Raw genomic sequence first — 27,616 nt, forward strand, 5'->3', positions numbered from 1 at the left:
TTCAAAGGTTAGATGCTAATTTCTAAACTATAACGTCCCTGAAACCTCCCCTTAAATCCTGAAGGTCCCTGGGGTCCAACTAGCCAACAAGGTATCTCCAGGAAGCATCACAGTGCTGCGTTGCAGAGAGCTGTAAAAAGGGGCATGGCCTCAGACCACCTCTCTGCAACGCAGCCCAGTGGCGCTTACAGGAGGTATCTGGTGGGCTAGTTGGCTCTCAGGGAATTGAACGGGAATTAATCCCCCAACTTAAAATACGCCACAGGGTGCTTTTGCACAGTGGTGCTGAGAATCTGCGGGGCCCGATGTGACAAATGTCCTTACGTTGTACCACTTCATTTTTTCATGTGTATATTTTTGTAGAGCCGTTTTTCTCTTGACACAGCAGGCCGAGACGCTTCGCCTGTACTCAGTCACGCTAGAGACTAATTGGATACAGCACTTAATTCCTTCCGTGTCCAGTGCAAAAACAGTTTTTTTAAATAGTCACAAAGTATTTTGTTTTCTGTGGTACCACTGGCATGCTGCCTGCCGGCTTGTAGAGTCTTGTGCCAGGAGAGGCCATACTATCAGTGGCTGTATTTCTGAAACATCTGGTCTGTACTTTGCAGATGACCACCCACGCCTTTGCCGTTAGCATTTACACAAAAAAGGTACAAGCCAGTGGAGGAGACCAGATATCGCGCCTTTCATTCCTGGCGTGCATTCCTGTGTATTTCCAGAGTAAGGTACCAGATGAAACACACATTGACAGTCCGTGTATTCAGTTCACATGAATTAGTGGACTGTTGTTGAATATTATATACACACCAGGGACTTCTAATTGCACTCCCCAGGCATGTATGAGGCATGGGCAGAAGTAGGAAACCACCCAGTGTACTCAAAGGACATCTGCGCAGTGCCGGTGGCACGGACGGCAGTCATGGGGATGGCTGAAGTATAAGACTGGTATGCGCCCTTTTGCCTGTCGGCGCCGCGGGGTTGAGTTTTTTGCGTGTGCGTTCAACGGGCTCTTGTGGTGGTATTTCCCCCTCTGGGTGTTTCCCACGCTGGGACTGTTTGGGTGACATCTGATATCGCCGAGGCAACCGGAAATTTCAGCACTTCAACTATCTCCCAACAATGTGGAGTTTGGTAGGGGCTGTTTTGACCGGGTCTAATTACACCTGCCTCTATGCGCTGTATGAGTGAGCACTAATGCACTCACTCCGGGAAAGGACACCCAAAGTTGGCCTGGGTCTAGGTGACTGTAGGTGTCGCAGAAGGTGTCAGGCTGGCGTCCCGATGCACTGCAGAGGTGCTCCCGTCGTGAGCCCCAGGGACTGGCATGCGTCGGCACACACTGGCACAATGCCAGGCACGGCACAGATCTGGTCGGTGCACCCTGACCCCCAGCCCTTCTGATCCCAACCATTGTGTAAGATGGAGCACCCTCACCCCCCTCCCTGCAGTGCCATAAGACCTGCCCAGCAGTGAGCTCCTGCACTGTGCATTACACGGGCCAGGGCATACAAGCGTGCCACCGAGCAGGGGGTTTCACCTCTAATCGCAGTCAGTCGCAGCTGGTGCATCAACTGAAGCACCGCTCTCTGGCTTCAGAAGAGGCCTTGCAAAGGAGAGGGGCTGTACCATGCCCTGGGTGTGAAGTAGGCCTTGCAGGTGTTGAGGAGGGGGTGCTGCAGTACCTCGGGTGGTGAGGTGCAGGTGGTGTGGCAGGTCTAGGTGTAGTGCAGGGCATGAAGCAGCACCTAGGTGTGGGGTATGCGGTGCAGCAGCCCCATGGTGAGGTGCGGGAGGCCCTTGGTGTGGGGTAGCGGTTTCAGCAGGCCCTGTGGAAACTGCCTTCCTCCCCCTCCACACACACTTCAGGACTGTACGGCTGAATGTTCAATGAAGTTGGCATGTGCCACAGAATCACCCCTGCGCTAGCTGTGTTTAATTGAACCAGCTATCGTCAGCGTTGCCCCCCACAAGACTGAATTCTCCTACCGCCTATGGGGAGAGGTTGAAATGTAAATGTTTTGCCCTGCCTTGTAGGGCGCATGGCCAATGACCAAGTAATGGGATCCGGGCTGTTGATTTTACAGTCCCGGCTGCAGCGTGTCCCCTGTGTGTGCGTGGTAACCTGAAGCCACCTCCCGGCAGCCATCGTGTAACCTTGGACTGAACACATCCCAGATCTCCGCACAGAATTGCCTGGCACCTGCTTCAGGTGGTGGGCAGCACCCCTCCTTCTGTGCGCACATTCAGTGATTGGGCCCTCTTGGCTGCCCTCTTTGTGTCCACCTGTGTGAACACCAAGTGTCTGGGACCACTCTAGCCCCAGCCGTTTCAATACCCAGGCTCACAACCTAGCAACTCTCTCTTGACCTCACCCCCACAGTGCATAAGAGTGTGCGTGCGGTCAGATAGGAGAGACCTTCACTCACTCGGTGTCTGGCCCTTCTTCGGCCATCTTTCTGGCTGTCCATCTGGGCTTGCCCACTCGGTGTCCACACCTCATTCCTTCCATTTGTAGGCTTGGGCGAGGTTCCTCCTGTGTTCCTGTGGGCGCACTATCCGTGCTTGGAACCCTTCCTACTTTGACTGGCTGCGTTTCTGGGCAGCACCCAGCCTCTCCATGTGCACATTCAGTGCCCGGCATTCTCTGGGCTGACGGTCCCTATGTGCAGCTCCTGAGAAGGGCCAAATTCCTTCTGCACCTACTCACTCGGTTGGTGGCACCTCTCTAGGCTTCCCTTGCTGCCCCTGCTGTGCCTGGCACCTCACTCGTTCCCCTTTGGCGCCCCTCTGCGTGCCCGTGCTTCGATTTAAAAAATATATATATTTCATCCGGTTTCGCGCACCCAGAGCGAATTTGGCCGGTTAATTTTATTTTTCTTGTTTTAAATTCTTTTTTGGCCCTTGGGGGTCCTTGTGGCACCCCCTGAGCAAGCCTAGGGGGTCAGGGTGTTTCTACACTGCACCCTTTTCTTGCTTTTCCTGCTTAATTCTCCGTTTCTTGGCAACACCATCAGCCTGCTCGACAACCTTGCCAACCTCGGACTCAAGCAACTGGTGACCACCCCCACCCACCTCGCCGGACACACACTCGACGCCGTCTTCTCATCCAGCAAAGACGTCACCTTCAGCCACGCAACAGGACTCCACTGGACGGACCACAGCTGCGTCCACTTCAGCTTCAAAAGAACGACGATCCACCACCACCAGCAACAGGTTGCCCGAAGAAGCTGGAACAAGATCACAGCCGACCAGCTCACCGCTTCCCTGAACCAGCACCCCCCCGCCAGCTCAGCGAACCCCAGCCAGGCCGCCGACAACCTCACGAAGTGGATCAACAACGGCGCGGACGAACTCGCCCCTCTGAGAACCCCGCCCAGCAGACCCTGCAGCAGAAAAACACCATGGTTCACCGACGAACTCAAGAGCTCCAAGAAGAACTGTCGAGCCCTCGAGAAAGTCTGGAGAAGGGAACCAACTACGGACAACATGACCACCCTCAAGCTCGCCACCCGGAAACACCACCAACTGATCCGCGCCACCAAGAAAAATACATACAAGGACCGGCTGGACAACAACGCACACAACTGCAAGGAACTCTTCAACATCGTGAAAGAGCTCTCCAACCCCAACGCCGGAAACAATGACATCACCCCGTCGCAAGACCTCTGCAACTCCCTCGCGTCCTACTTCCACAACAAGATCGCGGACATACACAACAGCTTCAGCAACCAACCAACGCAAGCCACAACCGCAACAACGCCACCCACCACCACCCTCCGCACCTGGACTCCGATCAGCACCGAAGACACCATCCGCACAATGAACTCCATCCATTCCGGATCTCCGACTGACCCCTGCCCTCACCACGTCTTCAACAAGGCCGACGCTGTCATCGCACCCCACCTGCGGGACATCATCAACACCTCCTTCGACACCGCCACCTTCCCTGAGAGCTGGAAGCACGCCAAACTCAGCGCTCTTCTCAAGAAACCCACAGCAGACCCCACCGACCTCAAGAACTACCGTCCCATCTCGCTCCTCCCGTTCCCGGCCAAAGTCATCGAGAAGACCGTCAACATACAGCTGGCCGCCTTCCTCGAGACGAATGGATCCCTCGACCCCTCACAGTCTGGCTTCCGAGCGAACCACAGCACCGAGACCGCCCTCATCGCTGCCACCGATGACATACGAACTCTGATGGACAACGGAGAAACAGCGGCCCTCATCCTCCTGGACCTCTCCGCGGCTTTCGACACTGTCTGCCACCGCACCCTAGTACAGCGCCTCGGCAACATCGGAATCCAGGACAAGGCACTGGAATGGATCACCTCCTTCCTCGACGGAAGAACACAGAGAGTCCGCCTACCACCGTACAAGTCAGAGGCCACCAAAGTCATCTGCGGCGTCCCTCAAGGATCCTCACTGAGCCCCACCCTCTTCAACGTCTACATGAGCCCCCTCGCGGCCATCGCACGCCAACACAACCTCAACATAATCTCCTACGCCGACGACACCCAGCTGATCCTCTCCCTGACCAACGACCCCGCCACCGCCAGAGCCAACCTGCACGAAGGGATGAGAGAGGTAGCCGAATGGATGACGACCAGCCGCCTGAAACTGAACTCGGACAAGACGGAGGTCCTCATCCTGGGCTCCTCGCCCTCCGCCTGGGACGACTCCTGGTGGCCCCCCGCCCTGGGCACCGCACCCAAACCGACGGACCACGCACGCAACCTGGGCTTCATCCTGGACTCCTCCCTCTCCATGACCAGACAAGTAAACGCCGTCTCCTCGTCTTGCTTCAACATCCTGCGCATGCTACGTAAGATCTTCCGGTGGATCCCCACCGAGACGAGGAAGACGGTCACCCAGGCCCTCGTCACCAGCCGACTGGACTATGGCAACGCCCTCTACGCCGGAACCACCGCCAAGCTCCAGAAGAGACTCCAGCGGATCCAGAACGCCTCAGCCAGACTCATCCTCGACATCCCCCGACGCAGCCACATCTCCGGACACCTGAGAGATCTGCACTGGCTCCCGGTCAACAAGAGAATCACCTTCCGTCTCCTCACCCACGCGCACAAAGCCCTACACGACCAAGGCCCGAGCTACCTCAACAACCGGATCAACTTCTACACTCCCAAGCGCCTCCTCAGATCAACCAGCCACGCCCTCGCCGCCGTCCCCCGCATCCGAAGAGCGACAACAGGAGGAAGGTCCTTCTCCTACCTGGCCGCCAAGACCTGGAACTCACTCCCAACCGACCTGCGCCTGACCCAAGACCACCTCTCCTTCAGGAAGAAGCTCAAGACCTGGCTGTTCGAGCAGTAACGGCACCCCCCCCCCAAAACCCAGCGCCTTGAGACCCTACGGGTGAGTAGTGCGCTCTATAAATGACCTGATTGATTGATTCTTGTGACCCGAGTCACAAGATTGCTGCCAACACTTCCTGGTTTGGAGTGTTGACAGCCAATTAGAATAAAGCTCGTGGTTCGGAGGATCCGCGGATCCACCGCGCCTCTAGATATCGATATTTCTATTTTTAAAATTTCTCAGTAACAACTGAACGGATTTACACCATTTAAACAGAGGTCGCTTTCTGAACCAAGCGCTATCTTTGTTCAAAATGTGGTGTAAATCCATTCAGCAGTTCAGCAGTTCCTATGGAAATTAACATGGAGAAAACACTTTTTGGGACCCCCTTTTTTCTCGGCCCCCACTTGACGAATCACCCCCAAACTTTCAGGATAGGAGCTGACCTGGATAGACCTTTTTTTGAAGTATTTCACGAAGATTCGTCAAACGGTGCCAAGGTTATTGGCAAAACAAAAAATCATTTCCTATGGAAACTAGGATCTAACTGGCGACTGCCAGTAGGATATATATATATATATATATATATATATATATATATATATATATCTTCAACGAAGAACGGACACGGCCAGCTCCAATTCGTGGCGTCCGAAGCACCACAGCACAAACAGGGTCCAACACTCGTTTTTCAGTTAGGTTTTTTTTATTATTCTTTCAACACCATCGTGCAGACAAAAGAGGACGGTCAACGCGTTTCGGCGGTTGCCTTCGACTGGACCATAGAGTCCTGCAGTCCAAACAGTCCATTTAAAGTGCAAGGTGCTTAAAGTCCCTTCTTCATTACCATTAAAAACAGACTAGACTGTTAACCCTTCTAATCGCTTATTTTTCAGTGGCCATTTTAGACTTTCATTTATGTACACAATTTTATGAGCAAAGAAACATATAGGTAAAGTACCCTATGTCTAAAAATTGCAAGTTAAACCTCTTTTGAGCAACATCCCTCCCATCATGACTTCTCAGTTAAAATGCAAACTTCCAAGGTTACATAAGAATAAGAAAAGTAAGTGTGAGGTACAATGTATTCCTAATAACTATATCAAACAATTTAAATAATTCATAGCAAGCATCAAGAGATTAATCATTAATGGCAAAAATAGGGGAAGGTAAAGGTAAAGGGTAGATGGATTGAGGAGAGAGATAACATTTATCTGTCAGGTCAGTCAATCAATTATACTCTGAATAAAGTGCCAGGTGTAATGTGCAAATTATCATATGTAAACATGTTATGTGCAAATAGCATTAATGTGCAAAAACGCATTCCTATCCTTGACCTTTCACATATCCCTTCTCAACCAAGTCTCCCCCATCAGCCCATATACATTGAAAGGCCGGGGAGGTGCAAAATGACCCACTATCTGTTATATAATCAAGCTAAAGTAGACTTACACAAACAGTGCATAGTGAGCAACAAAATAAAACCACCGCATTCAATGATTCAATATACCCTAACCTAACATTATGTCATTAGGTATAAACATCTATATAATGCTCATGTGGTCATTATCCTTTTTGCTCAATTATATAGGGCTTTTAATCATTTTTCCTCTTAAACCTTGGATTGTTTTCTCTCTCATCCAGTTCGACCAACAACATTTGCACGTGTTATCCAAAGATGTTGTTATTCTATAAATGTACATGCAGTTCTGCGCCCAGGTTATGTCCAAAAGGATTCTCTGTTCCCAGTGCCAAGATGAACCTTGATTCTGCTCTTCTTAGGTCTAAGGTTCTATCTCCTCCTCTTTCATGCTGCTTAACCAGTTTTGCACCAAAAAATGTGAGTTCTTGGTTATTGCTAGAATGTTTCTCCTGAAAGTGTTTGGCCATTGGGTAAGCGAGATCCTGATTCTTGATCGCCCTAAGGTGTTGTAATATACGTAGCTTTAATTTGGTTATTGTACTGCCTACGTATAGTTTTTGGCATGGACATTGTAGGACGTATACTACAAATTTGGATTCACACGTTATGTGATCCGTGATTTTTTCTCTGTTTCCATTTTGTAGTTCATATGAGAGTGTGTTTTTGCCATGCTCACAGGCTTTGCATTTAGAGCATTTCCAGAAGCCAGGTGTTGTAAGCCAGGGTTTGTTGCCTTTCTCATTCTGTGGATTGATAGCGGATAGGTGGCTTTGTGTGAGGATATCACCCAGAGAAGCTGTCTTTCTAAGTTATTTGGGGAGTTGGTGGAAGGTTTTTTTTCAATGAATCATCTAACATCAGGATTTTCCAATTTTTCTTTATGATTCTTTTAAGACTTTGGTGTTCTACGTTGAAATCCATGATGGTGCGAGTTATTTCTTCATTTTCCACCTTCTCCATTGATTTCAGTAATGTGGATCGTGGTCTTTCCTGAATTTTTGTCTTAGCTTGTTCAACGACCTCCATAGGATATCCCCTTGCCAGTAATCTGAGACCAGTGTTCTGAGCAGTTTCTTTTTACGCGGAGCATCTCTCCATATGGGATGCTCCATTTTAGATGGTCCGGATGTCCGCTACTAGCATTAAGGACACTGTTAGTGGCAGTGGGTTTCCTATGTATTTTTGTGCAGAACCGCTGGTTTTTGACAAACACTTCCACATCTAAGTAGAACACTCTCGTTTTGCTACAGGATGATGTGAATGTTAAGTTCAAGTCATTGTGGTCTAGATCCTCTAAAAATTTTGATAGATGGTTTTGATCTCCTTCCCACAAGACAAATAAGTCATCAATATACCTTATCCAGGTTCATATATTGGACTTATATTTGCTTCTTAGTATGTTTTCCTCCCATACTGCCATACAAAGATTTGCGTATGTTGGAGCTACAGATGTTCCCATGGCAGTGCCCTGCCTTTGAAGGTAAATTTCCCCATTGAAGAGAAAAACATTGTGGGTTAAACAGTAGTTCAACATATCCAGTAGCATATCTGAGTGGTCGAGGAAGCTAAGTGACCGTAAATCCAAGAATTTCCTCACAGCTGAGAGTCCATTTTGATGTTGAATGGACGTGTACAATGAGTTTACATCTATTGTAACCATGGTAAGATTCTCATTCCAAGTAAGATTTTTTAGTTTGTTCCGGAAGGCTGTTGTGTCCCATAAATAGGATGGAAGGGATTTCACGTACTCCATCAAGAACACATCAATAAAATGTGAAGTTTTCTCAAGTAGCGAACCCATCAAACTAACTATGGGTCTGCCGGGTGGACAAGTGAGAGACTTATGTACTTTCGGAAGAAAGTATATCGTTGCTGTAATGGGGTTCCCTACCTTCAAATACATGAATTCCTCAAAATTTATAAGTCCTTTATCTTTCCAATTCAGAAGTAGCGAATGATATTCTTTAGTCCATCGTTCAGTTGGATTGGTCTCTAACTTAGTGTAGTGATCTTGGTTATTCAATTGGCGGTAGGCCTCTGTAATATATTGCTCTCGATCTTGCATAACAATATTTCCACCTTTATCTGCGGCCTTTATAGTGACTTTATGATTGTCTCTCAGTTCTTTCAAGGCCCTTTGTTCTCCTTTCGTGAGATTCCATGATTGTTTTTCATATTTTTTCTTTTGTTTGATAAGTTGGTTCATTTCCTCTACAACAATTTCATGGAAAAGATCTATTTTGTTGCCAGGTGGTAATTGAGGGCAGAATTTTGATTTTGTCTTGAGTCCACTTTCTCCACCCTTGTTGGTCATGATGCCTTCCCGTCTGCAGATGTCGAGATCAGTTTCTTTCGTTGTAGACTCAAGGGAATTGCTTCCTATTATTTCACTATCTAGATTTGACATTACCCTCAGGGCAGGTAATTCCTTTCGTGTCAGCAGCGATGTTTCAGTTGGTAATAAACGTGAGTTGAATTTATTGGACGGTCTCTCTTCAAAATGTTTCTTTAATTTAGCCTTACGACAAAATTTATATAGGTCGATCCGAAAATTGGGGATGTCCATTTTAGTGTTGGGGCAAAAGGAAAGTCCTTTATTAAGGAGGCTGATGTGGTCTTTATTCAGGATCATACTTGACAAATTTATAACCAAGTCTTCATTTTGTGCCATCTTTTTTATTTTTGTTTTTTTCTTTTCTTCTCCTCTTTTGGGCCTTGTTCCTTCATTTGCTGCGTCTGGTTGCGGGGGATTTGATCCCCTCCCTCTTCCCCATGTGGTCCCTCGTGCTTTTCCTCGTTGTCGCGTCTCCATTTGGGCTAGCCTCATTTCCCCACGAAAATCCAACTTCGCCAGGTCTGATTCTTCATCTGTTGAACTCGGGTCAGAACTTTCATAGACACCCTGATTGTCATGACTGATGCATCTATCCATAACTGCTCTGTTTCTTAGTGAGTCATACTTCCTGGCGAAGGTGTATATCCTGCCATTAGCATAGTCTATGCGATCTCGGTTGAATTTACTCGCTTTTCTTTTTTCCACATCCGCTTCGTGTTTGAGAATTTTTTTCTCCATGGTCTCCAATAGTTCTTTTTTCTCCTCATTCTCGGGATATTTATCCAGCTCTTTTTCAAGTTCTTGAATTTTCTCCAAGATTCCCTCTAGCTTCCGCTCAGCATGTATTATTAATGTCTTCATCAATTTTAGCGAGCATTCATATATATATATATATATAACCAAAGAAGAAAATACTTTAAGTCTTGGACTATCATACTGTCCACCTAACAACTTTGACTACCCAAACATCCGGATGGATATATATAAAGGAGTAAGAAAATTAAAACTCAAGAAAATGTACGCAATGAAACAAAAACAACTAACAAGTGAAGATTCAAATGATCCTCTCATGGCAACAACATCATTGGGATCCAATACTCAACTCGAATTAGAGGAACTATGGAATCAAGACAATGCTCCGGCTGGAACACATCAAATAAAGGGGCGGGTTTAACGAACTTCAAACCCAAATCAAAATATTGCCCTATCATGTTGCATGATGCTATAGATACTTTTCATGAAGTCATTACGAAAAAATTCAAAAAATTAAACAAAAAGATAGGAACCAGTACCAGCATTCAAAAACATCGAAATCAGGATCACAAGTATTTCCAATTGATGAAGAAATTGAGTAACAACAAAGAAGTCGTAATCCGAAACAGTGACAAGGGAGGAAATATAGTCCTTTGGGCCCATGCCGAATACATGAGGGAGGCCATGAGTCAACTAAATGACAGACAATGTTATACACAAACTGATGTTGGCAAACTAAAAGAAATGTATCAAGCCTATTACAAAAAATTGTCAAGCTGGCGTAACAAGCAACTTATAAGTGAGAATGAATATAGGTACTTGAAAAATGACAACCCGACTGTACCCACCATATATTTCATTCCCAAAATACATAAGGACAACAAAAAACCTCTGGGACGTCCTATAATAAGTGCAAGGAACGGTATCCTAGAAAAAACATCAATATATGTTGACTTTTTCATCCAGGATTACGTAAAATCATTACCATCCTACGTCAGGGATACAAGCGACTTTATAAATAAGGTAAAGAACTTTGAGTGGAATTCTGAATACACTATGATGGCAATAGATGTATCTTCGTTGTACACTAGCATAATGCATGAGGATGGAATTCAAGCGGTTGAATAATTTTTAAAGGACAGAGAGCCAATGTACAAACAACACAATGAAATGCTTGTAGCAATGATACATTTTTGTTTATACAATAACATATTCATGTTTAATCATCTCTTATATTGTCAAACACAGGGAGTAGCCATGGGGCCAGCTTCTCTCCAAGCTATGCCTGCCTACACATGGGCAAATGGGAGAAGCTGGTCCTCGGCGTAATATATGAGGATATTATGTCAACCAAGGTTAAGTTGTGGCTGAGATTTATAGACGACCTATTTTTAATTTGGCATGGGACTAAAGTGGAAGCTGAAATGTTTTTGGTTAAACTGAACAACAATGATCTTAATTTAAGATTAACTGCTGAAATTAGCAACTCTAGGGTTAGTTTTCTTGATACTGAAGTGTATATTGTCAACAACACATTACAAACGACATTATATCGTAAAAAAACTGCAGGAAACTCAGTATTACATGCGTCCAGCTCTCATCCCTGCCACTTAGTGAGCAGCATTCCCTATGGAGAAATGCTAAGGATAAAAAGAGTATGCAGTACTCAGGAAGAACTACATAAGGCCCAAGCATTGAGCAAACAACGTTTCCTAGCCAGAGGTTATTCCAGACAAACGATTGACAAGGCCATTGCAAAAACAACATTAATAGACAGAGATACTTTACTGGTCAGTAAGAAAGACAGAGAACAACATAAATCTCATATAAATGAAGAGGAAAATAATTTTCGCCTCATATTAGGATACAGCAAACAACATAAAGTAATCCATAAACTCATTCAGGATGAATGGCCCATACTACTTAGCAACCCAGTATAAGGACCCCTGCTACCGCAGAGGGTGTCCATTACATACAGTAGGGCTCCCTCAATGAGGGACTGTTTAGTTGTATCTGACCCTGAGATCCTAAATAAACCAGTTTGGTATCAAAACCTTAAAGGGTTCAAAAAATGTACATCATGCAAAGCCTGTACACATGGGACGAATACTAAAACATATTGCAGCCCATTCAAGACAAAACCATATACTATAAGCAAAATGTTAAATTGCAAAACTGAATATTCTGTATATGTGCTAACCTGCCCATGTGGATTACTCTACGTAGGCTCAACTAAAGTACAAGCACATGTCAGAATACTCCAGCATCTCCGAGCAATAACGAACACTGACAACACATACCCGGTGGCCCGGCACTTTATGGCGTGCCACGGATCAAACAACAAGGGGTTGTCATACTATCTCATCGATGCTATCCCTCCAAATAGACGAGGCGGAGATAGAGAGAAAAAATTGAGAAAGCTGGAGACAAGATACATTTTATTGTTAGATTCGAAACATCCGAATGGATTGAACCTAACGGAAGACTTATATACTTGTCTAGAATAGTGGCTACAGAGAAAATTGGTCCTGTCTAACCAACTAACATAACCAGTCCAACACGCTAAGCATATATAGACAAGGTGACCCCCCTACGAAACACATAAAAAACATATACTATTACCAAAAAAAGTGGGAATGTGTACATTAATTGACACACCTCTTTAATTGAACTTTTATACGGATAATTTTTAACACGTGTAAATATTTTAGAATTTTTTTTAAAAAAAATTCTTTTAAATATTACTTCACTATTTATAAGATCAGATTTAGTATGATGTTATGTAGGAAAGGGAGAGTACAACATTGGTATATATATATATATATGTGTACAATCATGCATGTATGTTGTTGGAAAAAATTCAGTTACCGTTGTGATACAATCTATCAGGCAACTATATAAGATCGATGTTTTATGCTGTTACTTTGGACTATACAAATGAAACAATTGGGAAACAACCAATAGTAATGAATAAACAAAAACATGAGATGGTTTATATTTACACAAAAGAGAATATAGTGGCGAATACAGATCAAACTGGTTGCAGATAAGAACATTCACTGTAAAGATTTTAACAGCACTGGCACAATTAAGCACTTTTTATGCTATTGTCACTAGTAGTAAGACAAAACATCTACAGTATGGTATTACCTGTATACTGCAGTTTTTGGGCCAATGTATTTTACATTGAATTTTATAGCAAATAACAATCATGTATTTTGCCACAACAATGGTTGATTTTAAATAGAAAAATGTATTTTACTAATATTTGTATATCAACTAAATGCCCAATTTGCATTGAATGTAATTTAAGTGAGTTGCTAGAGTATTTTGTCTATGTCTACAGTGAAAGGTACTCACGTGATACACGAATGTAAGCACTGTCAGGCTGAATGTCAGACGCCGGCGGCCTCCGAGTGATTTGGTCTCTTTCCGGACCCGACGTTTTCTGAAGGATATTAACAATCCTGGTGACCCCTGGACCCACTTCTGGTCGGGGCTACCGTCGTTCCATCTGCATACATCCGAGTTCCAGCAAAGATAGTACCCACTTGGCGAAGCCGCTGTCCACGTTCCACTCCCCTTGCAGTCCCTGTGCGCTGACTACAGAACAGGACCCATACAGTGCACGTCCTGAGGAGAACCCTAAAACCATCAAGGGTTCGAAACGCGTTGACACCCAGCCTGTGATAAGGAGGATGGGTGCAGCTGGGGAATAAGTAATACCACTGGCCATGCCCCTGCTGTTCAATCCTTCAAAACACCTTTTCATAGGTCTTTGTGGATAGGCAGGCAGTCCGAATTAATTGTCTGTTTCCGCCTATCCATTGGTACACATTGCGAAGGACTGTGTTGTTTTATGAAATGTTTTATGTTGTTTGAATATGTATTGTATATAGTAATTTGGTATTTGGTGTTTCGAGATTTTGAATATCATTTGTGATTCATCTTGTCACTGATGTTAATTTGTCACTTGTATATATTGTGCACACTTATATCTGTTTGCTGACTCAACTGCTTGACAATTGTTTCTTGCATGTCATATGTGAAATCAAAGAAACCAATAACAAAAAAGGAAAAATAAATAATTTCAAAATGAATTGTGTCCCACGTAGCACAGATTGGCTGGGTGGGGTTTAAATCTGTTATAAAGTGAACCGGACTAGCCATTTCGTTCTGTTTAGCGATTGTTGAGGTCCAGGCTGGTCAGGGATAGGACCCAAAACCTCCTTTTGTTGACTACAGTGAAAGGTACTCACGTGATACACGAATGTAAGCACTGTCACTTTAAAAAACGCCTTCTGGTCAAAAACAAACTGTCGAGTGAACAAGCGGAGTTCCGCGCTGCGAAACGCGTCTCAGACTCTTGGGCAAATAAAATAATAACGAGCACGAAAATTGGGTCCGTGTCCTGCTTTAACGGCTTGGCGTGAATGAATACGTGGCTGCAGTGCAGGATTTGAAGTGTATATATATATATATATATATATATATACATATATATATATGTTTTTTTTTCAGGCAAGTTATAGTTAGAAATTAGCAATAAAAAAACCTTAGAAATTCACTGAAAAAAACATAGGTTTCTGGTACGTTATAGTAAGTTGGGTATTTCACTCATACAAAACCATAGAAATTCCCCCGTTATAGTTAGTTCAGCTAACTATAACTTGCGCACCCGCAATGCACTGCTGATGACATCACATATCACATCATCCATGACATGGTCAGTGACATCACTGATGACATCACAAATGACATCACTGATGACATCAACCACGTGATAATACTATGCACCTCCTCACACTCTAATGTGGTCCAGTGCGAATTTGGCCGATTTCTTAAACAAAAATGCTTTTTGGGGCCATGGAGATCCTTGTGGCACCCCCTGAGCAGGCCTAGGGGGTCAGGGTGTTTCTACCCTGCCCCCTTTTCTTGTTTTTCACGTTTGTTTTTCTCTTTTCTTGTGACTCCGTTCTACTATGTTTTACACTTTGTCATTTGTACTTGGGACTACTGATGTAATTGTGACCTCTAGTTTTGTTGTGAAGAAAGGAAATGCATTTTTTATGTAGTTTTTTCAAAAATGAATACAACGGGGAAAATTAAATTAGTATTCTACTAAACATCCACACTGAAACTGTATCCTAAATATGTCTATGTATGTGTTTTACACTTTTTCAAAAACATGCAGTATTCACGGGCAGTCCTTGGCAATCGCAACATCAGAGTAAAAATCCAAAATATCTTTAATTATGATGACTACGTTACTTTTTAACCCTTTCCATGCTCATGACGGCTACACGCCGTCATGAGCCACGGGCGGCGTGTGCTCATGACGGCATGGAGCTGTCATCAACTGCCGCTCCTCCCAAGCCTGTACGTCACTACCTGTGCGGGCGAATTAGTGAGTGGGCGGGGTCATGAAGGCTCCACGCCGTCATGAGCACACGCCGCCTGTGACTTATGACGGCATGGAGCCGTCATGAGTGATGGAGCGCCACGCCCCCCCCCCCAAACCCGTCTGCGCCGCGGGCGAATTTGCAGCACGACGAAGAGGTTAAATAAATAGATGACAAATACAACAATAAGTAGTGCAACATGCAGATGTAATGCTCAATATCTAATTATAGAAAAAAATACAGGGATAGTAAAGTTATGAAATAGAATCATAAAAACATTAGAAATGCCACAAAAAAATCAAAGGTTACAAGTATGTTATGGTGAAAAATTAGCAATTGAAAAACCTTAGAAATTCCCTGAAAAAAACCAAAGGTTATAGGGATGTTATATTTCTGAAAAGAATTTAAAAAACCTTAGAAATGTACTGAAAAAAATGAAGGTTACAGGACGTTATAGTAAGGCTTACATTTCACTCATACAAAACCAGAGAAATTCAGCAGTTATAATTAGCTGAGATAACCATAAATCACGCCCCAGCAATGCACTGCTTCGGACCTCACATATTACATCACTCGTGACATGGGCAGTTACATCACTGATGAAATCACCTATAAAATAGACACTTCAATGGGAACGGCAAAATCAGTACCTGCACGGCATGGACTGCTCCAGTACATGCCATGCAGATACTGGTGTGCATCCACATGTTGCCCCCTGTGTGCATCCACATGGCATGAAGTACTTTGTTTCCTCACTGCCACACTTTTATGGCAGTTACACTGCCATGAAAAGTGTTACTCTCAGGAAGCTCATATTGCAGCCTCAGGATCATACAGTAACATCCAAGGAATGGCTGCTCCCTGGTGGTTGCAGTGAAATAGGTGGTCCCAGGGTAGCCCAACTGCCCTAGTCATATTAGGGCAGTTAGGAGACCGCCACAGTGAGTGTATTGTGAGTCTGGAACACTAGACTCACAATAAGGCCTTACATCTTTGGGGTTGTTTGTAGAATCTTCATAACATTTTCCCAAATAGTGTCAATATATGAGTCTTGTTGTGCATGGAAAATTTTGGGGTGATCCGTCATGCAGGGCTAAGAAATAGGGGTTCAGAAAAAATTGTATTTCCCATGTTAATTCCCATCAGAGCTTTGAACATGATTACAGCCCGAACCCCCGGCGGAATTTCATAAAATTTAGCAGGAAGATAGACTTTGGTTCCCAGATCAAGCTTTCAGTTATTTGGAGAAAATCTGTTCAGTAGTTGTTGAGAAATTTAATGGAAAGCAATAAGAATATATGGGTAGAACCTAAGCACAGATCTCATGGTGAGATCTGATTGGCTGTCAGCACTTCAACCAGAAATTGCTGGCAGCCATTCTGGGAACAATATACATTATAGCACCCCTTTGAAATGCATTGTAGTAAATGGTAGGTTTTGAGGGTCACAAAAAGGATAAATCATTTGTTGATGGTACCATACTAATTTTAGGAATTATGATGTGTTCTAAGGAGATTTATCAATCATGTTTAAGAGTGAACAGTTTTCCTGTGAGTTTCCCATAGAAGTTATAGAAGGTGCTAAAATGATAGCAAATATTCTGTGAATTCACACTATGGGGGATATTCACCAGGACTTATCTCCGATTTATCTCCACCTTAACGTATCAAAAGTGGAGATAGATTTAACACCCCATTCACAAGCTGGTGCAAACTGCAGACAACCCCAATATTTCCGCGATAACTGCCCCCAACTTTATCACCACGGCGGACACCACCAACTAACCCTAATGAGATGCAGAGTAGGCGTTCCCATGCAAAAACACACAAAAACCCACAACATCACTTCCACAACGATCTGCCAGATCTGCGATACGAAAAAAAAACAGGCGATAAGCTGCGGTAGCCGCAGGTATTTAACACCTGCCTCAAGCAGGTGTAAAGACGGATGACTATCTGCAGTAGGCAACAGAGCCCCGCACACAGCCACACCTGAAGAAAAAACAATGCCATGAAGCTACTCATCATGCATGAATGTCTTTTATGATATATTTGGAAAACATGAGGCTGGCAAGAAAGTCTATACATCTACAATTAGTACAAATAGATAGGACTTTGCCCTCCTTACATTTTTATTAATTATGAGCTGGATTTTCTGAGCGATTCCCAAAGGTATATGAGTATGTGAAAGAGTACACCTGAAGTACTATTAGTAATTCATTAATTTTCATATCCTGGAATCTATGACCATCTTAGATTTTAAGTACTGTAAGTGACACTCTTTGTTAATCTCCAAAAAGGCAAAAAAGTCCAAAAAAGGCGAAAGCAGCAAATATACTCTGAGAGGTTTCTTCCTAAGTCTCTAGAAGAGATTTCAAACTATTTCAAGTTTGCCCTGTGTTTAATGAAGACCACTGTCTTACCAGCCTTACCTCTTTCAAATCATTCCCTTTTCTTTACACACACACACTTTTTTCCCTCCATAAGACAACATACTCTAGCAGCTCAAAAATATGGAACATCATCTCTTAGTCAAATAGCACAGTGAAACTGTGATAGACCTTTCAAGTTGTACACACTTAGCCATTTATAGCCAGTGAAGAGTAGCCTTCACAGCAGCCGCGGTGGGTAGTGGGTGTACCGGCCGGGCGGTGATGTGGGGAGGGAGAGGGGCAGGGTGAGGGGTAGTAATGTACGGATTACGGACTTTAAATGGTAAGTGAACATAAAAATAAATAAAACAAATTTCGTTGCACACACTGCATCACAAAATGTGATGCAGTGTGTGGAACGAAATTGGTTTTATATATGTTTATGTACCTTTTAAAGTCCGTAATCCATACATAACTACCCCCCACCCTGCCCCTCCCCCTCCCAACGTCACCCCGCGGCTGCTTCACAGGAATGCATTGTCAAAGGTTGTGAGCTACGTAAAAGGCAGGTGACCAAATATCAGATTATCTGGAGCTATAGCATTAGATATTACAGGACTCCTATAAAAAGAGAATTACTGTCACTTGGGCAGGACCCTACGATGGTAGTAAGTTGAGCAAGACCATCTTCTGTTAAAAAGGAGAATCTTCTTAACAGTAAGCCAACACTATGAATACATTAAAAGTGCAGTTAAGTGGCAACTTATTTTCAAACAAAGTGGGAGCATAAAAGACCGAACTGGCCCCAGTGATCAAAATCTTGGTTTTCTCTAAGTTAAGCTTGTGTCTGTGGTTCTCCGTTCAAATTCAAGTGTCTGTAACGCAACACTGGAATTCTATTTAGCACACTCAAATCCAAAAGATCCTGTATAATTAAACCAACTGACAGGCTATTTGTTTATTTCTGTGAATGTATATGGGTGTTAATGCAATTTCCAAATTATAACTTCCCTGCAACCTTTGGCTGTGTGGCTGCGTAACTGGGTGAGTGAGTAGTGAGTGTGTGAGTGGGTATGTTAGTGTGTGCGTGAGTCTGTGGATGGGTATGTGAGTAACTGTATGGGAGTGTGAATGAGTGTGAAAGTGGTCTCATCGTGGATGAGTGACTGGCTGTGAGTGGGTGAATGGGTGTGTGAGTGGTGGTCTGAGTGTATAAGTGTGTGTGTAGGTTTGTGCTGCATGTGTGTATATGGGTGTATAAGTGGCTATGTGGGTCTGTGAGTGGGTGTGTCTCTAGCTGTATACGTGAGTATGTGCGTGTATGGGTGCCTACATAGGTCTATGAGTGGATATATGACTGGCTCTTTGGGTCAGTAAGTGGATGTGTGAGTGGCCTTTATGAGTATGTAAATGGATATGTGGTAGTTTTTAGATCTCTGACTGGGTGTGTGAGAGGCTGCATGGGTGTCTGAGTTGGTTAGTGAATGCTTTTATAGGTGTCTGAGTAGATGTGTGAGTGGCTGCATGGGTGTGTGACTGTGTATGAGTGGTTGTGTGGGTGTGTAAGTGTCTGTGTGGGTCTGTGAGTGGGTCTAGCAATGGTTCTCTGAGTGGATGTATCAGTGACTGTATGAGTGTGTGAGTGGGTGTGTGAGTGCCTATATTCATGTGTGACTGAGTGTTTAAATGGTTGTGTGAGTGTATAAATGGGTGTCTGAGTCGTTTTTCTCATAGTGGGTGTGTGAGTGGCTGTATGTGTGTGTGGGTGTGTTAGTGATTTTGTGGATGTGTTATGGATAGGTATATACATGGGTGTATAGGTGGCTGGGTGGGTCTGCTGTGAGTAGCTGCATTGGTGTGTATATGGTTATATGAAAGGGAGTATGACTTCTTGTGTGGGTCTAAGTGGGTATATGAGTGGCTGTATGGGTGTGTGAGTAGGGGCTTATAAGTGAATGTGTGAGTGTCTGTGGGTGAGTGAGTGTATGAGGGGATATATAAGTGACTGTTTGGGTCTCTGAGTGGTATGCGAGTGCCTATGTGGGTCAGTGAGTGGGTGTGTAAGTGGCTTTATGGGTGTGTATGTGACTACATGAGTAGGTGTGTGAGTGGCTGTGTAGGTCTGTGAGTGTGTCTAGCAATGGGTCTCCGAGTGGATGTATCAGTGACTGAATGAGTGGGTTTGTGAGTGACTATATGGATGTGTGACTGAGTGAATGGTTGCATGAGTGTGTAAATGGACGTGTGAGTCATTTTTCTCAGAGTGGGTGTGTGAGTGGCTGGATGTGTGTGTGGGTATACACATATATATATATAGACAGACAAGTACACATACACACACACATAAGATGTATTGTTCTGAGACCTATTGAGATGGATACAAAACAGAAGAATATCGGGAAACATATACATGATAATCTGCCGATCAAACATTAAACTGAACCCATGATGTGAATTTTCTTAGTAAAGCTTCAACAGATTTATCCTGGAGCAAATGAAGATTCCTGTCTGCAGGAACCACTACGGGTTCTGCCAATTCACATGCAAAGCTGTACATGTTTTATTAGAATGGCGAATGACTGTTTTTTGCTGACCAGCATGACTGTAGACTTGGCCAGAGATGATTCATAAGGATTTTTTTTCTACTCTGGTGCACAGCAGCCACAACGTTCTTTAACATGACTCATAACATTAACAAAGCCAATAGTTCTACTAGCCAAACCATATTGGCTTTGCCAATTGTCGTTTTTATTGGCAACACAAAGTGTATCCTGAAGGAGAGAAATATTGCAACTCAGTTACTCATTTAATTTGATAACTGTAATCAATTCCCTTACACATAATGCTCATAATGTCATAAAGAAAAATGTATACAGCAAAAATTGCAGCTAGGCAAACTTCCTTACGCAATGACATGTCTTATGGGTCAAATAAAACACACTTTCCCGCTGTCAGAATTAGATCACCAAACATTATTTCTCTCAGTTGCGATGGCAATTCTAGGCACATCTCTGGTTAAGCCTAGAGTGGTGACTATGTGAACTTTGCAAACATTCAAATGGGCAATGATTGATGATAAAGATCGGCTACAAATATTATGAAGTTCTCACTCATGTTACTTGAATCAGCTTGTCTTTGACTTCAGTTTTGACTTGGAGGCCTTGGCATTTTGTGAGTGATTCTGAGAATGTACTCAATTGTTGAGCTTTGGATTATGGCAATATTGATAGTACATTGGGTCTACAGTATTGTGCAACTCAACACTTGGTCCTCAGAGTGGTCTTGTGTACTTGTTAGACATATAGAGACCAAAACATAGACACATTGGCCACCACATCCACATAAATTGTTTGATGGAGTGATGGCACAGTTCCTAAATGTAAACAGGACAGCAGGACAATACGGCTGGGTGGTCTCCCTAAGTGTCTGAGATTACCACCGAAATTGAGAGAAATAGAACTTGCTGATCTTATTCTGACAGCGGGAAAGTCTGTTTTATTTGACCAATATGATTGATATTCTTTGTGATTAATAAAATGTATGTTAATGTATGAGAAAATACTGTTAGCCACAGTTTTTTCAATATAAATCATTGTTCTTGGCTACCTTTCCTATAATGGAATAGATATACAATTACCATATCCCTCAAATGAGTAACTGAGTGGAAAATATGTCTTTCCTTCAGGAGAACACTCGATGTTGGTAATGTTTATAACCAGTCTCTTGTGGGAATATTTGGTCGCCCTATTGAGTTGTGCCTAATTTAAGGCTGATAGTTTGCCTGCAAGGGTTTTTATATTAAATTAATTTGTGTTTATATAGCACTTCATGCCATGCGATGCAAGTGGAATTTCTTAAGTAAGAAACCTAAACATTGCTAACAAATGATCATGCAACATTTCGTATTTCGTTTTCTTGCCAGTCCCCTGGCGTACGGCCCACAACACCAATGTCTTTCATTACTTGTCTTACCTTTATGCTAGAAAAGGGATTCTTGGAGCATGCTTTTCTTTCTTGGGTGGCACAGTTCTTTGGTATTGAGGCTTCCATATTACTGGCTGTATATTTTAATTAACCAGATAGTCTGAAAAAATAAAACATGTTTTTAAACCAGAGAGTCCTACAAACATACTAGGTTGGTCTTTTCAATACTATTCAACAATGAAATGTTTGAAAATAACACTGGTTGCTTAACAGGTACAAACTTTTATTATTAGGCCCAAACTCCCACTACTGGTTTCCAGTGGGGGCTGATGGGGTGGAGGTTGATTTTGTTGCGGGGGTGGGGCAGTCCGGCCAAGTTTCTTGACTGCCCCATGTGAATAAGCATTGTAAAGGGTTTAAAGTGATTCAAAACCATTTGTTTTCGCATTTGAGTGGTCCTGTCTCCTGCAGTGTCCCTACTCGCAGAGCTGACCTGTAGGGCTCTCAGGAGCAGACAGAGCTGAGGAGTCCAATACCTTTGGGTCGAGCCTGCGCCATATAAAACTGGATATAAATGGCCCCTATGGTCAGACAGGGCTGAGGAGTCTTCTCTTGACTGGCTCAGAGAGTTCGGTACAAATACGATATTGAATAAAACCCAGCCATACAAACTTGGAAGTGAGGCACATAGAACAAAACAAAAAATTGTGGCTTCAGTTTATAGATACATCGTGTAACAAAAAATATCAGACGATTACTGCAAACAACGGTAGTAGTCCAAAGTATAATTGAGCATTTTTTCTATTGTAGACTATTAGTTTACAGCACCAAGCACTTTATCCTGGTTTCACTCGATTCGATCTACGGTACTAGTCTTCTTTTTTTTTTTTTTTTAAGTTTGAATTTTATTAAGGAATGAAATAGAAAAGCATTACAGGAAGAAACAATCATAAGTTATAAAAAACACAACTTTTCTCTTACATTACAGTAGAATTATTCATGAAAATAAACAGAACAATGTATATTGAAGAAATGTAAAAATATTGAGGAGAAAGGAAAATCATTAAAAGTGTATATCTTAGAAATAACAATAAGAAAACATAGTGTGCATCAATAAGCTCACACATATTGAGACAAAATATTCATGGTGGTTTTTGAACTTCGACATTGCGTAATGGAGAAATGGGAGGTGGTCTAGAGATCTGGGATAGATATTCGGTAAGGGGGATCCATAGTAGGTCACGTTTAATTGCTAGGGAAATAGGGGATACAAAATTTGTGTCTAGACGATGGTTAAAACATACTGCGTTCCACCATGCATTGAAGGAAACATCATTAGCTTGTTTCCAATGTGATGTAATATGGTGAAAGGCTATGGCAATCAGGAGATCCAGTAATTTGAGTTTGAGGTGAGATCCAGGAAGATCAGGGGAAAGGGAACCTAGAAAAATATGAAGGATGGAAAAGGGATGTGTGATGTTGAAAAGTGTTTGGATTTGGGACCAAACTAAATGCCAGAAATGGAGAATGGGAGGACATTCAAAGAGCATGTGTTTCAAATCAGCTATAGGACAAGAACAGGACCAACAGGTGGAAGGAGTATCTGATGAGAAAGATGACAGGATAAAGGGAGTATATAATGTACGATTATAAATAAAAAATAAGGTTTGGGTAGTATTGGCAGCTCTAGATGTTTTGTGGATTTTAGACCAAATTTTATCCCAAAAAATAGGGAGACAAGTCTTTTTCCCAAGCCAACTCAATTTTAGATTTAGAGCGTTCAGTCGATGATTGTAGAGCTTTATATAGAAAAGAAGCAGAGGGGGATTGGTCAAGGGCATTAGAGATGGAAAGATGAGGTAAAGGTATAGAATTGGTATTGGGAAGATCGGAGAGATATTGGAGAAGGGATGGGATCAGCGATAAATATTGTTTACGAGAAGAGGAAGGTAGTGAAAATTGTTCTTGAAGAAGGTGAAAGGGGAGAGGATTGGCATTAAAAAGAAGTTGAGAAATCCATTTTAAACCACGAGAGTGCCAAGATTTCCAATAGAGAGAGCGATTGCGAATTTGAAGGTGCTTATTATGCCAAATAGGTTGAGAGTGAACAGAAGAAGTAGAAGGATAAAAGGATAACAAGTAAGGTTGAAGAAGGGAGCGAGTTCGAGAAATTATAGGAGATCGAAGAGAGGAGACATTAGAGGAAAAGGAAAGAACTTCCCTGAAGTCATAGGGATGAAGGAAGGATGATTCTAGCGTATGCCAAAGTGGGGGATAATACGGAAGATCTGAAGAGAGCCAGCGTAAAGCTTGTTTTAGAGAAAAGGCAGTATGATACGCTTTAAAATTGGGGAATTTGACCCCGCCCATAGATTTATCCCTCTTCAAAGCAGAAAGAGCTATTCGAGATCTTTTTCCTTTCCATAAAAATTTCACCAAAATAGAATCTATTAACTTGAAGTAATGATTTGGAATGTGAATAGGAATCATAGAAATGGTGTAGAGAACCAAAGGCGCTAGCATCATTTTTATGGAGTCCAACCGTCCCCACCATGAAAGAAAGAGAGGATTCCAACGAGTGGTAGAAGTAGTGATCTTAGTAGAGAGAGATTCAAAATTAAATTTTAGGGTATCAGAAAGGCGAGGGGCGAACCAGACACCCAAATATTTAATCTTAGAGGGTTGCCAGGAGAAGCCAGAGGTGTCAAATAGATGTTTGTGGCATAATGGGTTCAGGGGGAGTATTTCACATTTGTCCGTATTAAGTTTATATCCAGATACGATAGAGAAAGCAGATACCTGATTAAGGAAGGAAGGTAAGGTTGTTTGAGGGTCGGAGCAATAAAATAAAATATCATCGGCGTAGACCGAGAGCTTAACCTGTTGTTGGGGGCCATATTGAAAACCTGAAATGTGTTCATCTCGTCTAATTTTAGTTAAGAAGGGTTCTAGAGCTAGGATAAATAGAAGAGGAGATAGAGGACATCCTTGACGGACTCCTCTGTGAAGAGGAAAATAATCAGAAGTGATACCGTTGGCAAAGATGGAGGCATGGGGACTGGAATAAAGTAAAGAAATAAGAGAAATGAATTTAGGTGGAAAACCAAACCAACGAAGAGCTTGAAACATAAAATCCCATCCTATTCTATCAAAGGCCTTCTCGGCATCGAGAGAAATGGCAGCCAGAGGAGATGGAAGAGAAGACGCTTTACTTAAAATGTTAAAGAAAACACGAGAATTATCAGATGACAGGCGACCTTTAACGAATCCGGATTGTTCCGGGCCGATAAGTTCTGGTAGTAGAGGGTCAAGTCTGAGGACTATAATTTTGGCGAAGATTTTATAATCAGTGTTTACCAGAGAAATTGGGCGATAATTTTTACATAATGTATGATCTTTATCTGGCTTGGGTATGAGACAAATTAATGCTTCCTGAAAAGATCCTTGAGAAAATCCAGATTGGACAAAGGACTGAAATAATAGTAAAAGCTTAGGGAGGAGAAGGGAGGAGAAGTGATTATAAAACTCAATAGTAAAACCGTCCGGTCCTGGGGCTTTGCCTCTACGGAGGATCGAAACCGCATGTGAAATTTCAGAGGGGGAAATGTCTAAATCCAAGGATTGAAAGTCTACATGAGAAGATTGAGGGGAAGGGATATCATGGAAATATGATAAAAGGTCATCAGGATCAGGACTAGACTCAGGAGTGTATAAAGTTTGGTAAAATGAGACAAACTGAGCTAATATATCTTTGTCTTTGAACAGAGAAACACCGGCAGAATCTAGCAAGGACTCAATCTTCGTTCTTTCTTTGCGTATTTTGAGGTAGTTAGCGAGAAGTTTACCCATTTTGTTTTGACCTCCATAATAGCGGGAGTTACATTTAAGAAGAGAATTAGAAGCTGCGTTAGTAGTAAACCTATTAAATTCAATTTTGGCAGAGAGAAGTTCACGAAGTGATGATTCAGAGGTAGAATTATAATATGTATATTCTAGTTTCTTTATTTTATCCAAAATTTGAGTTGACCTAAGAATCGACTGTTTTTTCTTTTGAGAGACAAAATTAATGATAAATCCTCTAGCAGCTGCTTTAAAAGAGTCCCAAACAGTGACAAAGGAGGACTCAGGGAGGTGGTTCAGTGTAAAAAATTCAGAGGCAAACTCTATAAATTTAGTGGTGAAAATGGGGTCCAACAGTAGAGAATTATTAAATCTCCAACGTCCCGAATTAGGGGAGAAGGGAATAAGGTCAATATCGACAAAAACGGGGGCATGGTCTGAGATTAGAATGGAACCTATTTCTGAATGAGTAACAAGTTGTGCTAGGGATTTACTGAGAAATAAATAATCTATGCGAGATTGAGAATGATGGGTGGGGGAATAAAACGTATATTCTTTAAGGTCAGGATTACATAATCTCCAAATATCAACTAGAGCATAGTTTTGAATCGAGGTAATAAATTGGGAATGCATCTTGGAAGGGATAAATTTAACTTTGGAATTTCTATCCAAAAAAGGGTCTAGGACTTGGTTGCAATCACCACCAAAGATAACATACCGTTCATTAAGAGTAACTAATTTATCAGAAATAGCAGGCCAAAACAACTTATCAACACCTGTAGGAGCGTAAACATTAAAGATAACAATAGGTATTTTATCAATAAGGAGCTTAGTAATAACCCAACGGCCTCTATCATCATTTTCTTGAGTTACAACAGAAACAGTTAACTTCTTATGACATAAAATAACAGTACCATTTTTCTTACCTAAAGCAGGAGAGTGAAAAACATGTCCTACCCAGCAACGTTTAAGTTTAGTAGCCTCTGTGTCCGAAAGGTGGGATTCTTGTATGAGAGCTACATCGGCCTTAAGCCGCGCCAAATGGGTTAGGACGCGTTGACGCTTAATGGGGTTATTTAACCCTTTAACATTCCATGTAACTACTCGGAATTTGTAAGCTTAGTAAAATGATATGAGGTAAAATATAGTAAGAGATAGGCAAGAAGTTGAAGAGAGGTGCAAGAATAATGCAAAAAACATGAAATGTAAGAGACAAAGAGCAAAAAAGTATGTAGATGATAAAGTAAAGAAAGAGAAAAATGAAATAGAAAAGCATTTGAGAAAGGTTGAGAGAGGTAGTAAAATTGCAAGAACAGATGTATAAGAGAGATAGAGAGAAAAGGTGAGAGTAAGAGAGATGAGAGATAAAGAAAGGAGTAGAAAAGAAGGTAAGAGAGAACAAGTCAAGAGAAGAGACATAACAACAAATACAAATGAGAACTGAGGGGTGACGACGCCAGAAGAGGACGACATCAACAACAGAAACTCACGTCATCGAACACCGGAGGAACCAGCTTAGGATCAATTGAAGGGAGCAAAAACTACACCGGGACGGGGAACACAAGGAGAGGATCTGTGATGAGACAAAAATGGAAAAGAGAAGTTAGGAGTACATAAGAACGCCGAATAAAGGAACTTCGCAATATTAGAACAAAGTAAACAAGAGATGTGAGTACACAATAGGATAAGGGAAGTCGATACTAGGCACAGTAGGGAAACAAAAGGATAAACATTTTAGTCAATCAGGAAAACATATAAATGATTAAACTGGTCTTGCAGTGTCCATGTTGACGGTTTCATGGTGACGGAGGAATTCTTCAAGGGTTCGTGGATCTTCAAAAGTCGTTGTCTTTTCTTTATACGTGACCTTGAAGAGGCAAGGATGGAGGAGACCGAATCTGGCACCAAGGTCCCGCAACCGTGGTCGTAGATCAAGAAATTGTTTCCTGCGGTCAGCTGTCACTTTAGCCACATCTTGAGAGAGATACAGACGGTGACCTTCCCACATAACTTGTTTTTGAGCTTTGGCTGCCGAGAGTACTTGGAGAAGGTCAGTATATTGTAGGAAGAGCATGATGACTCCGCGGGGTTTGGAGGAAACTTTCGGACCCAGTCTATGAGCACGTTGAATGTTAAGTGTGACAGAAGATGGAAGATCCAAAATTTTTGGTAAAAAGGTTTGGAAGAAGGTGGTTGGATTGGACCCGTCTGTGAGCTCTGGAAGATTATAAAGGCGTAGGTTATTGCGACGA

At 42.7% G+C, this 27,616-nt stretch overlaps 1 protein-coding gene across 3 annotated transcripts in view; it reads right to left on the bottom strand.

Moving 5' to 3' along the window:
- Positions 1–27,616, bottom strand: part of LOC144773524 (solute carrier organic anion transporter family member 2B1-like) — a 619,417-nt gene that overhangs the window by 554,590 nt on the left and 37,211 nt on the right. For all 3 annotated transcript variants that reach the window (XR_013599997.1, XM_078658585.1, XM_078658586.1), the window contains exon 2: positions 21,573–21,684. Coding sequence is in view for 2 of the 3 variants with exons in the window: in XM_078658585.1 (XP_078514711.1) it covers positions 21,573–21,650 (78 nt within the window). In the remaining variant the exon portion in view is untranslated. The remainder of the gene's footprint in view (positions 1–21,572; positions 21,685–27,616) is intronic.

Source organism: Lissotriton helveticus, chromosome 8 (assembly GCF_964261635.1).
Source record: "Lissotriton helveticus chromosome 8, aLisHel1.1, whole genome shotgun sequence".
Lineage (NCBI taxonomy): Eukaryota > Metazoa > Chordata > Amphibia > Caudata > Salamandridae > Lissotriton > Lissotriton helveticus.